At 41.4% G+C, this 12,364-nt stretch overlaps 1 protein-coding gene across 1 annotated transcript in view; it reads right to left on the bottom strand.

The window, feature by feature from the left end:
- pde11a (phosphodiesterase 11a) overlaps nucleotides 1-12,364 on the bottom strand; it is a 76,213-nt gene that overhangs the window by 43,703 nt on the left and 20,146 nt on the right. Inside the window, exons 4-6 of the mRNA XM_065293191.2 lie at nucleotides 9,821-9,961; nucleotides 9,678-9,742; nucleotides 3,918-4,050 (exon numbers count right to left, since the gene is read on the bottom strand). Coding sequence (XP_065149263.1) covers nucleotides 3,918-4,050; nucleotides 9,678-9,742; nucleotides 9,821-9,961 — 339 coding nt within the window. The remainder of the gene's footprint in view (nucleotides 1-3,917; nucleotides 4,051-9,677; nucleotides 9,743-9,820; nucleotides 9,962-12,364) is intronic.

Raw genomic sequence — 12,364 nt, 5'->3', positions numbered from 1 at the left:
TTACTTTCTCTAGGAGGGGGCACTTTGGCACTCGCGCCCCGACCTGTGGGATCCCCATGTATGGTCATTGAGCGCGCGCAAGGTTTAGGTGATTTATTGCAAACGGTATCTAACACCATCGACGCGGTTCGAGCACCGTCCACAGACGGGCTTACGCGCTTAATGAAACCTTTTTCGTCACCTGGTGCTCTTTGCAACGCGAGGACCCCAGAGAATGCCCCATTAACATTGTGCTTTATATCTTCTACATAGGTTAGATGGTAGGCTGTCCCTTCGCCATTAAAGTTGATATCACCGCTATTTCTGCTCGTCACTCACTCACTTATCAACGGCAGATCAGTTGGCCAGCATGATTTGGTTATTACATTTTAAGAGGCGCTCGCAGGCTAAACCCCTCGCGCCCTCCCTCTAATCCTCCTGAGACCTGTCCATGGTGCTGAAGCCCTTCAGGTCCCCCATTTCAGCCTTTGCAGTCTGCGAGTCTGAAGTTTTTGTCAATGAAACTCTGACCCTGCTAGCATTGGCCTCCGTGAAGAGAGTAGGGAATTTACATGCATTCTCTGTTGACGATTCGTGCCTTTAGTTTGGTCCTGCTGTCTCACTGAGACCCAGACCAGGCTACGTGCCCAAAGTTCCCACCACTCCCTTCAGAGATCAGGTGGTGAGCTTGCAAGCACTGCCCCCGGAGGAGGCAGACCCAACCGTGGCTTTGTTGTGCCCCGTACGCGTACTGCGACTCTACGTGGTTTGCATGCAAAGCCTCAGGAACTCAGACCAGCTCTTTGTTTGTTTTGGTGGCCAGCAGAAAGGGAAAGCTGTCACTAAGCAGAGGATGTTTCATTGGATAGTTGATTCTATCGCCCTGGCTTATAATCTTCAGGGTTTTCCAAGCCCATTTAATTTGAGAGCGCACTCCACACGGAGTGCCGCCTCATCTTGGGCTCTCGCTCGTGGTTCCTCGCTAACAGACATCTGCAGAGCTGCTGGTTGGGCGACACCTAATACGTTCATTTGATTCTACAGTGTTCGTATCGAGCCTGTATCCTCTCGTGTTCTTTCCTCATCAGGGGGAGCACGGAGAGCAGTCTCGCAGGTCGGCTTGCAGCCTCCAACTGATGCTTCATAACTGTGTCAGTATGGAAGGCCTTCAGAACAAAAATGCGTAATGGTTTGAATTGTTCTTCCTCCGCTGCCTTGGCAGCCTTTGTTGCGGAGCATTGGCTGTCAGCCTTTCACTAGCTGTATCCTCGCGTACCTACGTGTCTGGCTCGGGCTCCACATTGTGTCCCACCGGGTTCCTTTGTGAGTATTTTTCTGTGGGGTTAATCCTACCAGCCCACGTTTCCCTTAGCAGAGCTCTGCTTTGCTTACACAGCCACGGCTGTCTATTCCTCAACTACGGTTGACTTTCGCCCACCATTAGCCCTTAACAGGGTGGTGGCTTCCGCAGCGTTCCTATACCGCTCAGATAGGGCGCTTCCCAGTCGCTGGCACTACTGTGGGGTTATGGAACATCTAGTGCCCGGCCTTCTGCCTTAAAACCTATCTCCTCCTCCTTAAGTGGAACCGGAGGGCTTTACGCAGACACTGGAAGAGGTCAGCCCCTAGTGGCGTTTTGGTAGGGATTCCCAATTCGTCGGTCACGACGTGACGTCGTAGTGACCAACTGAAAGGGAACGTCTCGGTTACGGATGTAACCCTCGTTCCCTGAAGGAGGGAACGGAGACGTCACGTCCCGTCGCCACAGGGCTGCCCCCTGCTGTTTATCGGCCGGTCTCATTTTCCCGGCTTTCTCAGCGAAAAGAAGCTAATTTCCATATTTGCACCTGCTGCTTATATAGGCACCTGGCGGGGCGGCGCCAGCATTATGCAAATATCTCAAGGCCAAGTTCATTCGTTTTAGTAGTATACGAAGCAGATTGGTCTCTCTAAGGGAGTTCCCAATTCATCGGTCACGACGTGACGTCTCCGTTCCCTCCTTCAGGGAACGAGGGTTACATCCGTAACCGAGACGTTCCCTTTCAATACGGTTCACTTCGCATTATGTCAGTTGCTGACGCTATGGGGGAAACTCCTGTTTACGCCGCGATTGAAGCCTATTGGTTAACATCTGTAAAATACAGACCTATGGCGTTCGATCCCGCGAAAGGGGTGGGACTATGCCCTATAATAATCCAGAAGAGATTGCCATGAACTCACTTGCATTCGACTGAAGCACGTAGCCAAATGAAGCTCGCTGCGTAGGCGTTTGTAGCACGGCCAGCTACTCAATGCTCGTTCCCGTTATTTCAGGGAACCGGGGTCACGTGAGTAACCTAAGCGTTCCCTTGCAATACGGTTCACTTCGCATTGCGTCAGTTGCTGACGCTATGGGGGAACGTAATCCCATCACGCCGTGCATACACAACGGACTGAAGTGTCTTACCGGAGAGAGACTGCATGTGGCCCTATATCCGTTTATATGATTAAAAAAGAACATTTTCTGGGAGTCATAAACATTTGTGAAAATCATGAAAATGTTGGCGGGGAAAGAGTTAATGGGCCCTATCTTGCACCCAGCGCAATTGACTTGTCAGTGACGCATGTATCATTCGTATTTTGCACCGGCGCACAGCGGGTTTTTCCCTCCACAGACGCACGTCGGCAAACTAGGGAATGAACTTGCGCTCCCTGGGCGGTTCAGCGCAAAAAAAGAGGCGTGTTCTGGCACAAACCATCCCTGGTGCTATTTTGCAGTTTCAAAAAACAATTGCGCCACTGACCAGAAAGAAAAAGTTTAAAGTCAGTGGCGCGTTGCGTGTTGTTCATTATGCTATTTTAAGGGCGCATGCTTGACCATAATGTATAGCGTGCACAACGCGCGCACATCTACACAGATGCAACAGTTATTTTTGCCAATCATAAATTGTTACACTAAAAAATATTAATACACGAGATAAGGGAAATCATAGTGGTGAGCATTGTGGTGATAGTTTTTAATTATTGTGTGGCTGCGTTAAAAATTTCTCATGCAAATAACAATTAAAATATTTTCATAAGTTTGTTGTGTGGCTGTATTACGTTTATTTTATGTAAATAATAATTTAAATGTTTTCATAAGAAACCTTAATGTATATGAACTTGATTTGTAAGAGTACTTTGGGGTTGGACCTTGCTTGCGTTTCTTGGGTCCGATTTCAAAGCCCCCAAACCCTTTCAGCGGTGAGGGTGGACGCAGCGATGTCCTCTGCTGGCGTCAGGTCCTGAGGCAGATCCACCTCCCGTTACACGGCGTGCCCGATTTATGCTGGCAAGCTTGGGATTCCCTCGTCTCCTGACATCATTGTAGCGCTTGGTGCAACGATAGGGATGCCAGCTGATGAGACAATTGTGGCTATTTCCTCTCACGCCTGTTTAACCTACGCTGATTTGGGCAGGTTTCTCCCATCCCCATACAAAACAACTTCTCTGTCTTTGACTGCTCTTACAAGAACGTCGGTCTCCTCGGCTGTGAACCGCTCCTGGCGTGCGCCTGGTAAATCCGTGGTAATAATAGCAACCCGCCATGGAACTTGCGCCCTTGCGTTTAAAGGGAATGTTGGATAGCGTTCTGATTGGTTTATTTGACGTTACGCCCAAACCACACCTATGAATAATGAACCTACTTCAGACCAACCCCTTATTGATTTGCGCCCGGCGCAAGAGTTATTTCTCACGCCGGGAAAATAGCAACAGCGCCCAAGATCTGCCCACAAACTCACTTGTGCTTTGCGCTTCGTACTTGAGTTTCAGATCGTTAAAATAGACTTACACAGACTTAAAAATATCACAAACAATCTGTATGTCAATGCATCACTTTAAAGTGAAGAATGGCTGCACAATCTAGAAAAAAAATGTTAGCTTGCTAAATACATCGATGTACAATATGAAGGTCTTACTTCAGCATCAAAGCGTGGGTCCTGATAGGCGTCGCTGATGTTCACAGGCAATCCAGTGGAGGCAACCAGCTCTGCTATACTGTTATTAATCAGCCAATCAGAGTACGAGGATTTGTCCATGCTGTCTTTAAAGCTGTGAACGGAACAGAAGAGGAAGTGACGTTCAAACATGAGGGCTACAGGGACAGAGCACAACCCATCTATCCAAACGCATATTTAAACCTGTAATGTGTTTTACTGATAACTACACAAGACTATAAACCGAACACTACAGCATTTGGTGCAAATCTAGGACCCTTTGATGTCATCATCCTGGTTGGTTGCCATGGAAGCAAACTGCGAATGTCTAAAAATGGTCTGGATCCGGTTGATGTGATTCCTGGTCCTGTTCAAGATTAAAATGAAAGCAGCTGATGTCAGAAGTGGGGTGGTGATGACGTATAAACTAGATCTTAATGGCCTTTTATATGTAATTCATGATTGTAAGTGTCCTTTCTGATATGGCTTTGAAAGAACAGCTCACATTCCTAATATCTCTTCAGGTGTAGTTTAATGGCGAAATGACTTCAGTAACCATAAACTGAAGTTTTCTCTTTGACTTTGACACTGGTGATCACTGCTACTCACAAACTGATGATGTAACCGCGCTAAAGTTCTGACATCTGTGGGTGCACAGAGGTGGAATCGAACCCGAGTTCACACCAAGCAATTGAACCAAGATGCACGTGGAGACGTCTCATTCAGAGAGTAAGTGATGATGAATCCTGAGCTTCACATAACTCCCTCTCCAGTCATTTACATCTCACAAACTTTCTCTGAATTTCTAATAAGACTCTGTGGAGGCTACGAAAGCAATGAGAAGTTCAGACGCTCTGACTCTCTTAAGCGCCCACGTTCAGCGGGAGAGAAAGACCTGATGCGTTTTCTCTCTTTAATCTCTCTCACGTGGTGCGCTCGGAGCTGAGAACATCTGATCAAACGCAGATCAGATCCCGAACATTACCATCAGCGATTAATGCCGAGAGATGCTGTCTGACGGATGATGTAATCAAACAAATGAATGAGAGGGTGTGAATGCGTTTGGCCCTGAGCGCTTTCAGAGCGCAGCACACGACAAATCATCCTTACATAATAACTCCAGAGAACCAAACACACGGATGAAATAAACTAAATAACAGGCATAACTTAGAGGAAATCCCCTGTGAAGATCAGACGGACACAAATATCCGTTCTTCAGAAACATTATTATGCTTTTCATCTAGATTACTCGGTGATGTCTCGAAACATTCATTCACAAGCTTGTGTGTTATATAATGTGAGTGACCAGGCGTTTTTACATGTCAGAGTAACTTCATCTGACCATTTTTCTAAATTTCCTCTTTTGTGTTCCACAGAAAAAAAGAAACGCAAGCTTGAGGAAATAACAGCAGATGGTTTATTGGGCTATATTCCTTTCACTTGTTTTCAGGCAGCGAGTTTGTGGTTTAAATATTTAAGAGCACATTGGGACAGTGATGGTGTTGTAACTCTTCTTGATAGAGATGCTGTATGACAGACAGATCTCTGAGGAAACATTAGACAGGTGCAGAGGATCAGTATGACTGCTGTGGGATCTCCCATACGGCCCATCATCAAACCTGTGCACTCAACTGTCATTGGTTACACAGTCACAAACTGCAGACCCATCTCACACCCGAACAAGTTTACTCTTAATCTCTGGCACTCCATTGGGTACAGGCTTGCAGATCTGCGGCTTTGGGTTTGTGTGTGTGTGTGTTGTTTTTAAGAGCTGAGCTCAGGGTTTTAAGACTCCATGAATGCTGAGCACTGGACACACTGAGTGTGGGCTGCAGATAACAGATATCACACAATAACCCTGACCCTACACCCTCATCAATCACAACACAATCTCCTGACAGCACACAAAAAATACAACACGTCCGCACTGGATGCACACATTATCAACAACAATACACTGTAAACGAAAACTACAAAACAAATACACTTTACAAACAAACTTAATCAGAAATATACCACATCTGCATTAAATAACTAATTATCACAAATTATCAACACACAAGCACTGTACACACAAACTACAACACAGGCACATTATACACAAAAACTACAACACACGCACAATGTACACATAAACTACAACACATGCACATTGTACCCAAAAACTGCAATGCAAGCACAATGTACACATAAACTACAACACATGCACATTATACACAAAAACTACAACGCACAATGTACAGATAAACAACAACGCATGCACATTATACATAAAAACTACAACACACGCACAATGTACACACAAACTACAACACCAGCACATTATACAAAAACTAAAATGCACACACATTGTCCCAAAAACTGCAACGCATGCCTATCAGTCACACAAACTACACACATGCACATTGTACCAAAAACTGCAATGCAAGCACAATGTACACATAAACTACAACACATGCATATTATACACAAAAACTACAACGCACACACAAACTACAAAAAACTCCAACGCATGCACACCAGACACAAACTACAACACATGTACATTGTACACAAAAACTACAACGCGCACACAATGTACACGTAAAACTACAACACATGCATATTATACACACAAACTACAACGCACACACAATGTACACAAAAACTACAACACATGCACATTATACACAAACTACAATTCATGCACATTGTCACAAAAACTGCAACGCACACCGGACACACAAACTACACACATGCACATTGTACACAAAAACTACAATGCAAGCACAATGTACACATAAACTACAACACATGCACATTATACACACAAACTACAACGCACACACAATGTACACAAAAACTACAAAACATGCACATTATACACAAACTACAATGCACAAACATTGTCACAAAAACTGCAACGCACACCTGACACACAAACTACAATGCATGCACATTGTACACAACAACTACAACATACACAAACTACAAAACATAAACTTTTAAACTGCAATGCACGCACACCAGACACAAACTACAACACATTCACATTGTACACAAAAACTACAACGCACACACAATGTACACACAAACTACAACACATGTACATTGTACACAAAAATCACAACGCATGCACATTGTACACAACAACTACAACACACGCACAACATACACACAAACTAAAACACATTAACATTGTACACAAAACTACAATATATGCACAACACAAACTACAACACATGCACAGTGTACAAAAAAACTACAATGCACGCACAATGTACACGTAAACTATAACACATTAACATTGTCAAAAATTGCAACGCACGCACACCAGACACAAAACAACAACACGTTAACATTGTCGAAAAAAACTGCAATGCACGCACACCAGACACAAAACTACAATGCATGCACATTGTGCACAAAAACTACGCATGCACAATGTACACACAAACTACAACACATTAACATTGCTGAAAAACTGCAAGGCACCCACACCAGACACAAAACTACAAGCATGCACATTGTACACAAAAACTACAACGCACGCACAATGTACACACAAGCTACAACACATTAACATTGTTGAAAAAACGTCATCACACGCACACCAGACACAAAACTACAAAGAACACACAACATACACAGAAATTACAATGCATGCACATTGTGCACAAAAACTCCAATGCATGCACACTGTACACAAAAACTGCAACGCACACATACTGGGCACAAACTACAAAGCATGCGCATTGCACACAAAAACTACAATGGACGTACATTGTACAAAAAAACTGCAATGCACGTACACTAGACACATAAACTACAACACATGCACATTTTACATACAAACTGCAACACATGCACACCAGACACACAAGCTACAATGCACAAACATTGTACACACAAACTACAACGCACATGCACATTGTACACACAAGCTTCAACACATTAACATTGTTGAAAAACGTCATCACACGCACACCAGACACAAAACTACAATGCACACACAACGTACACAAAAACTACAATGCATGCACACTGTACACAAAAACTGCAACGCACACATACTGGGCACAAACTACAAAGCATGCGCATTGCACACAAAAACAAAAATGGACGTACATTGTACAAAAAAACTGCAATGCACGTACACTAGACACATAAACTACAACACATGCACATTTTACATACAAACTGCAACACATGCACACCAGACACACAAGCTACAATGCACAAACATTGTACACACAAACTACAACGCACATGCACATTGTACACACAAGCTTCAACACATTAACATTGTTGAAAAACGTCATCACACGCACACCAGACACAAAACTACAATGCACACACAATGTACACAAAAACTACAATGCATGCACACTGTACACAAAAACTGCAACGCACACATACTGGGCACAAACTACAAAGCATGCCCATTGTACACACAAGCTACAATGCATGCACATTATACAAAAAAATTGCAATGCACACACCAGACACACAAACTACAACACACGCACATTGTACACAGAAACTGCAACGCACACCGGACACAAAAGCTACAATGCACACACATTGTACACACAAACTACGACGCACACACACAAACTACAATGCATGTACAATTGCAACGCACACACCAGACACACAAACTACAATGCACACACATTGTACACAGAAACTGCAATGCACACCAGACACACAAGCTACAACGCACACACATTGTACACAGAAACTGCAATGCACACCAGACACACAAGCTACAATGCACACACATCGTACACACAAACTACGACGCACACACACAAACTACAATGCATGTACATTGTACAAAAAATTGCAACGCACACACCAGACACACAAACTACAATGCACACACATTGTACACAGAAACTGCAATGCACACCAGACACACAAGCTACAACGCACACATTGCACACACAAACTACAGAGCATGCACATTGTATACAAAAACTGCAATGCACGCACACCGGACACACAAGCTACAATGCACGCTTTGTTAATAAAAACTACAACGCAAGCACATTGTTAAATAAAAACAACAATGCACACACAACATACACACAAAATATGTTTCACATATACTCTATGCAGTATACAAATCACCATATAAACATTATGGGCCCTATCCTACACCCGGCGCAATGCGCGACCCAAGTGTTTTTTGCTAGTTACAGCCCAGCACAGTTTTCATTTTCACATTCAGCGCCACGTTCTTTAAATAGCAAATACATTTATTACCATTTTGAGCGTTTTGGTCTGAAAATGAGGTGTGTTCAGACGCATTGTTGATGTGTTGCTATTTTGAGGCAACTAGAATAGAATACTCGGACACTCCCTTTTAGATCGTTAAAATAGGGCCCTATAAATTCAAGTATTTGTTTACAACATCTTATAAGATAATCACAGCCACACAAATATCTGTTGCATAATATAAAGATTGTAGTTTGTGATGTGTCACCATTAAATATTCACAGACTTGCTGGCAATACGACAGACAGATCTCTCTCTTAAATAGTGTGTGTGCGTGTTTGAGGTGGTAATACAGAAGCTGTTGTCACTGCGGGAACAACACATCAGTACAAACACAGCAGTCCCAGTAACTGCAGACGTAAACTCACTGTGAAACAGCATCATTAACACTACAGCAGCTCATCTGCTCTGTGAGGTTATATACAACACAACTCTCTCTCTGTGTGTTTGTCTGAATGTTTAACCTGCTGTCAGTCGCACCTGTTTTCCATGTCAGCACTGCACTTGGGTGACAGAAGCTCAAAGGACTTTGTGAACTTCACCACCTGTAGGAGACATTAAAGCAAGCAGGATTAATGAGATGCAGAGGGGAGGGATGAAGGAGGAGAAGGAAAAGTCTGTACCGGAGATTCAATGTCCTCCAGCAACTGGACCGAGCAGCGTTCACACTTCAGCAGAGTCTGAGCTCGATGCATGATCTTCCTCACGATCTTCTCCAGATCAGTCTGTTCCTCAAACAGGTCATTCACAACCTCCAGAAGAGCCTACAACACACAGGCACATACAAACAAACACGTTCAAAAACATTCAAGCAAATAAAAAGAAGACACACACATACACACAGTACAAATCACAATTTTCAACACATCACTAGTCGCTCTGATGCATTATTTATCAGCATGTTTGTAAAATCCAGTGGTGATTTGTTGTCTCCAGCTGACCCATCCCCAAACAACCACTATAACTAACACACATTTCTCTATAGTTAGGTCACTTTTTCCCCCTAAAAAGTTGTCCTTTCAAAATATACTGAACCTACCAAATTATTTCATATACATCAATGAAATCAAGTCAGTCTTCAATAACAATAGGATTGTCACACAACACCAACACAAAAATACTGTCTAATTGAGTAGGAATACGTTCCTATCTAATTTTGAGCTAGAGGCAAAAGAATGCATATAGATTTTGGTCGAACCTAGGTTTTCATAAAAATAAGTACATTAAGCCCTCCTCTAGCAATCCCAATGCTATGTATAGTCATTATACATCTATATTTCAAAGAGATGTACTATCTAAAATGCTTAACCTATACATAGATGCATGCATGTCCAACCATTTGCACGTTTGACATTTTGGTTTCAGTTTTAAAACATGAAGGAGTTTGGGACCTGATTGATGTTAAAAGAGTTATTAGAGCGACAACACTCGAAAACGCTCTTCCACGTGCTGACTAACAGATCCGAAGCATGCGCACAGACATGCGGACGTGAAACCTGATATATAGACATCTACACAGAATTACAGTTTTAAAAATATATGTTTTGACAATAATTCACACTAATATAATCTGTTATGTCCTTAGTGAATGTTTGGTTAATTATTGGGAAAAATATCTGATGTGTAAGATTATATTAGATTCTTGCATTCCAGTAGATCTTAAACCTTATGTGTTTTTGGGGACGTTTTCATCCACTATGGGTTTTTTTATGTCTTAATTTTCTCTTTGTTTCAGCAAATGGAATGATTTTTGAAGACAATTTTATATGATACATCTTTTGGGAAAATGCTTTAAGAAAATGTACAAATTGACAATACATCGTGGGGCAAATTTACTACCCTTTTCTGGTGGTTCATGGATAAAAACATCCACTAAATTAAACGGCTGTAAAAATGTATCAGATGAATATTTGTTTCAAATTTCTTTGCATAAATCTGTTATCTGTTAATTAATCTGTTAATCAACTGATCAAAACTACAATAAATTATGTCACTGATTTGGGAAAAAAACACACATGATTTTAAATATAAGAAGCTGTAGACTAGATATTTTTTACCTTTTCAAAGTCTTGGGCATGTCAAAGATTGGTAAAAACATTGGCTTTGATGCATTGTTCGTTTTTTTGAAGCATCAGATTTTATTTTTTTTGTCCCTCATTTACTGTTTTTGCCCCATTGACTTCCATTATAACAAAATTTTTTGATTGCAAAGCCTGTGCACTAATATGCTGTTATACTCCATATAACTCAATGTACAAGCCAGAAATGAAGCTCTTTCCTACTAAAGGGTTAATGGTGCCACATGGTGATCAACAGTAAAAATGTCTGACAAATTTTACCTCTTAGCAAAAGGAAAAACCACCAATAGTCAAGAATGCATGATTTTACGATTGGCTTTGCCATAAAAAAATTAAAAAAACAGCCATGAACAGTAAATTAGAGAGAAAAAAATGTATCTGATGTCGCACAAAAACTAACAATGCATCAAAGCCAATGTTTTAACTAATCTTTGACATGCCCAAGACTGTGAAAAAGGTAAAAAATTCCAGTCCCCAATAACTTTTTATATTGAAAATATGTCATTTTGTGTGTTTTTCCCCAAATCAGTGACATCATGAACTTGGAAATTAAACAGTTAAATGTATTATTTTGTAAACTTTTGGTAGTTTTGATTAGTAATGAGGTTGATTTACAGATTTATGTATTTATAATTTAGTGGATGTTTTCATCAATGAACAACACAAAAGGGTAGTACATTTAAACAATGCATAATTTCTATCTGTTTCAATGTCAATCAAACAATAAAAGAAAGAAAAAATGTGAACATTTATTTTTCCTATAGTATTGTTTTTGACTGTGTGTGCCAAATCTATTAGTTTTACAATGATTTTCAGATATAAATGTGGTGATTTTGTTTTTGAACCTTAAACAATCTTTAACTCGATATTTTTCAAAATTGACTTTGCTGACACTGTCAACTTCAAACAGGTGTAGCTCTGCCATTTTTTTTCAGATTGCAACAAATCATACATCGTTTTTAAGTTTTTTTTAATAGAGATATATATATAAAAAAATTATATAAAATATAATTAACTCATCTGACTCAATCTGCCAGCACCGGTCACAAATGTTGTTTTTTTGTGTGATTCTGAGATTAAATTTTACGT

This window comes from Paramisgurnus dabryanus, chromosome 15 (genome assembly GCF_030506205.2).
Source record: "Paramisgurnus dabryanus chromosome 15, PD_genome_1.1, whole genome shotgun sequence".
In the NCBI taxonomy this organism is placed as follows: domain Eukaryota; kingdom Metazoa; phylum Chordata; class Actinopteri; order Cypriniformes; family Cobitidae; genus Paramisgurnus; species Paramisgurnus dabryanus.
This window is presented reverse-complemented; position numbering and strand designations above follow the sequence as displayed.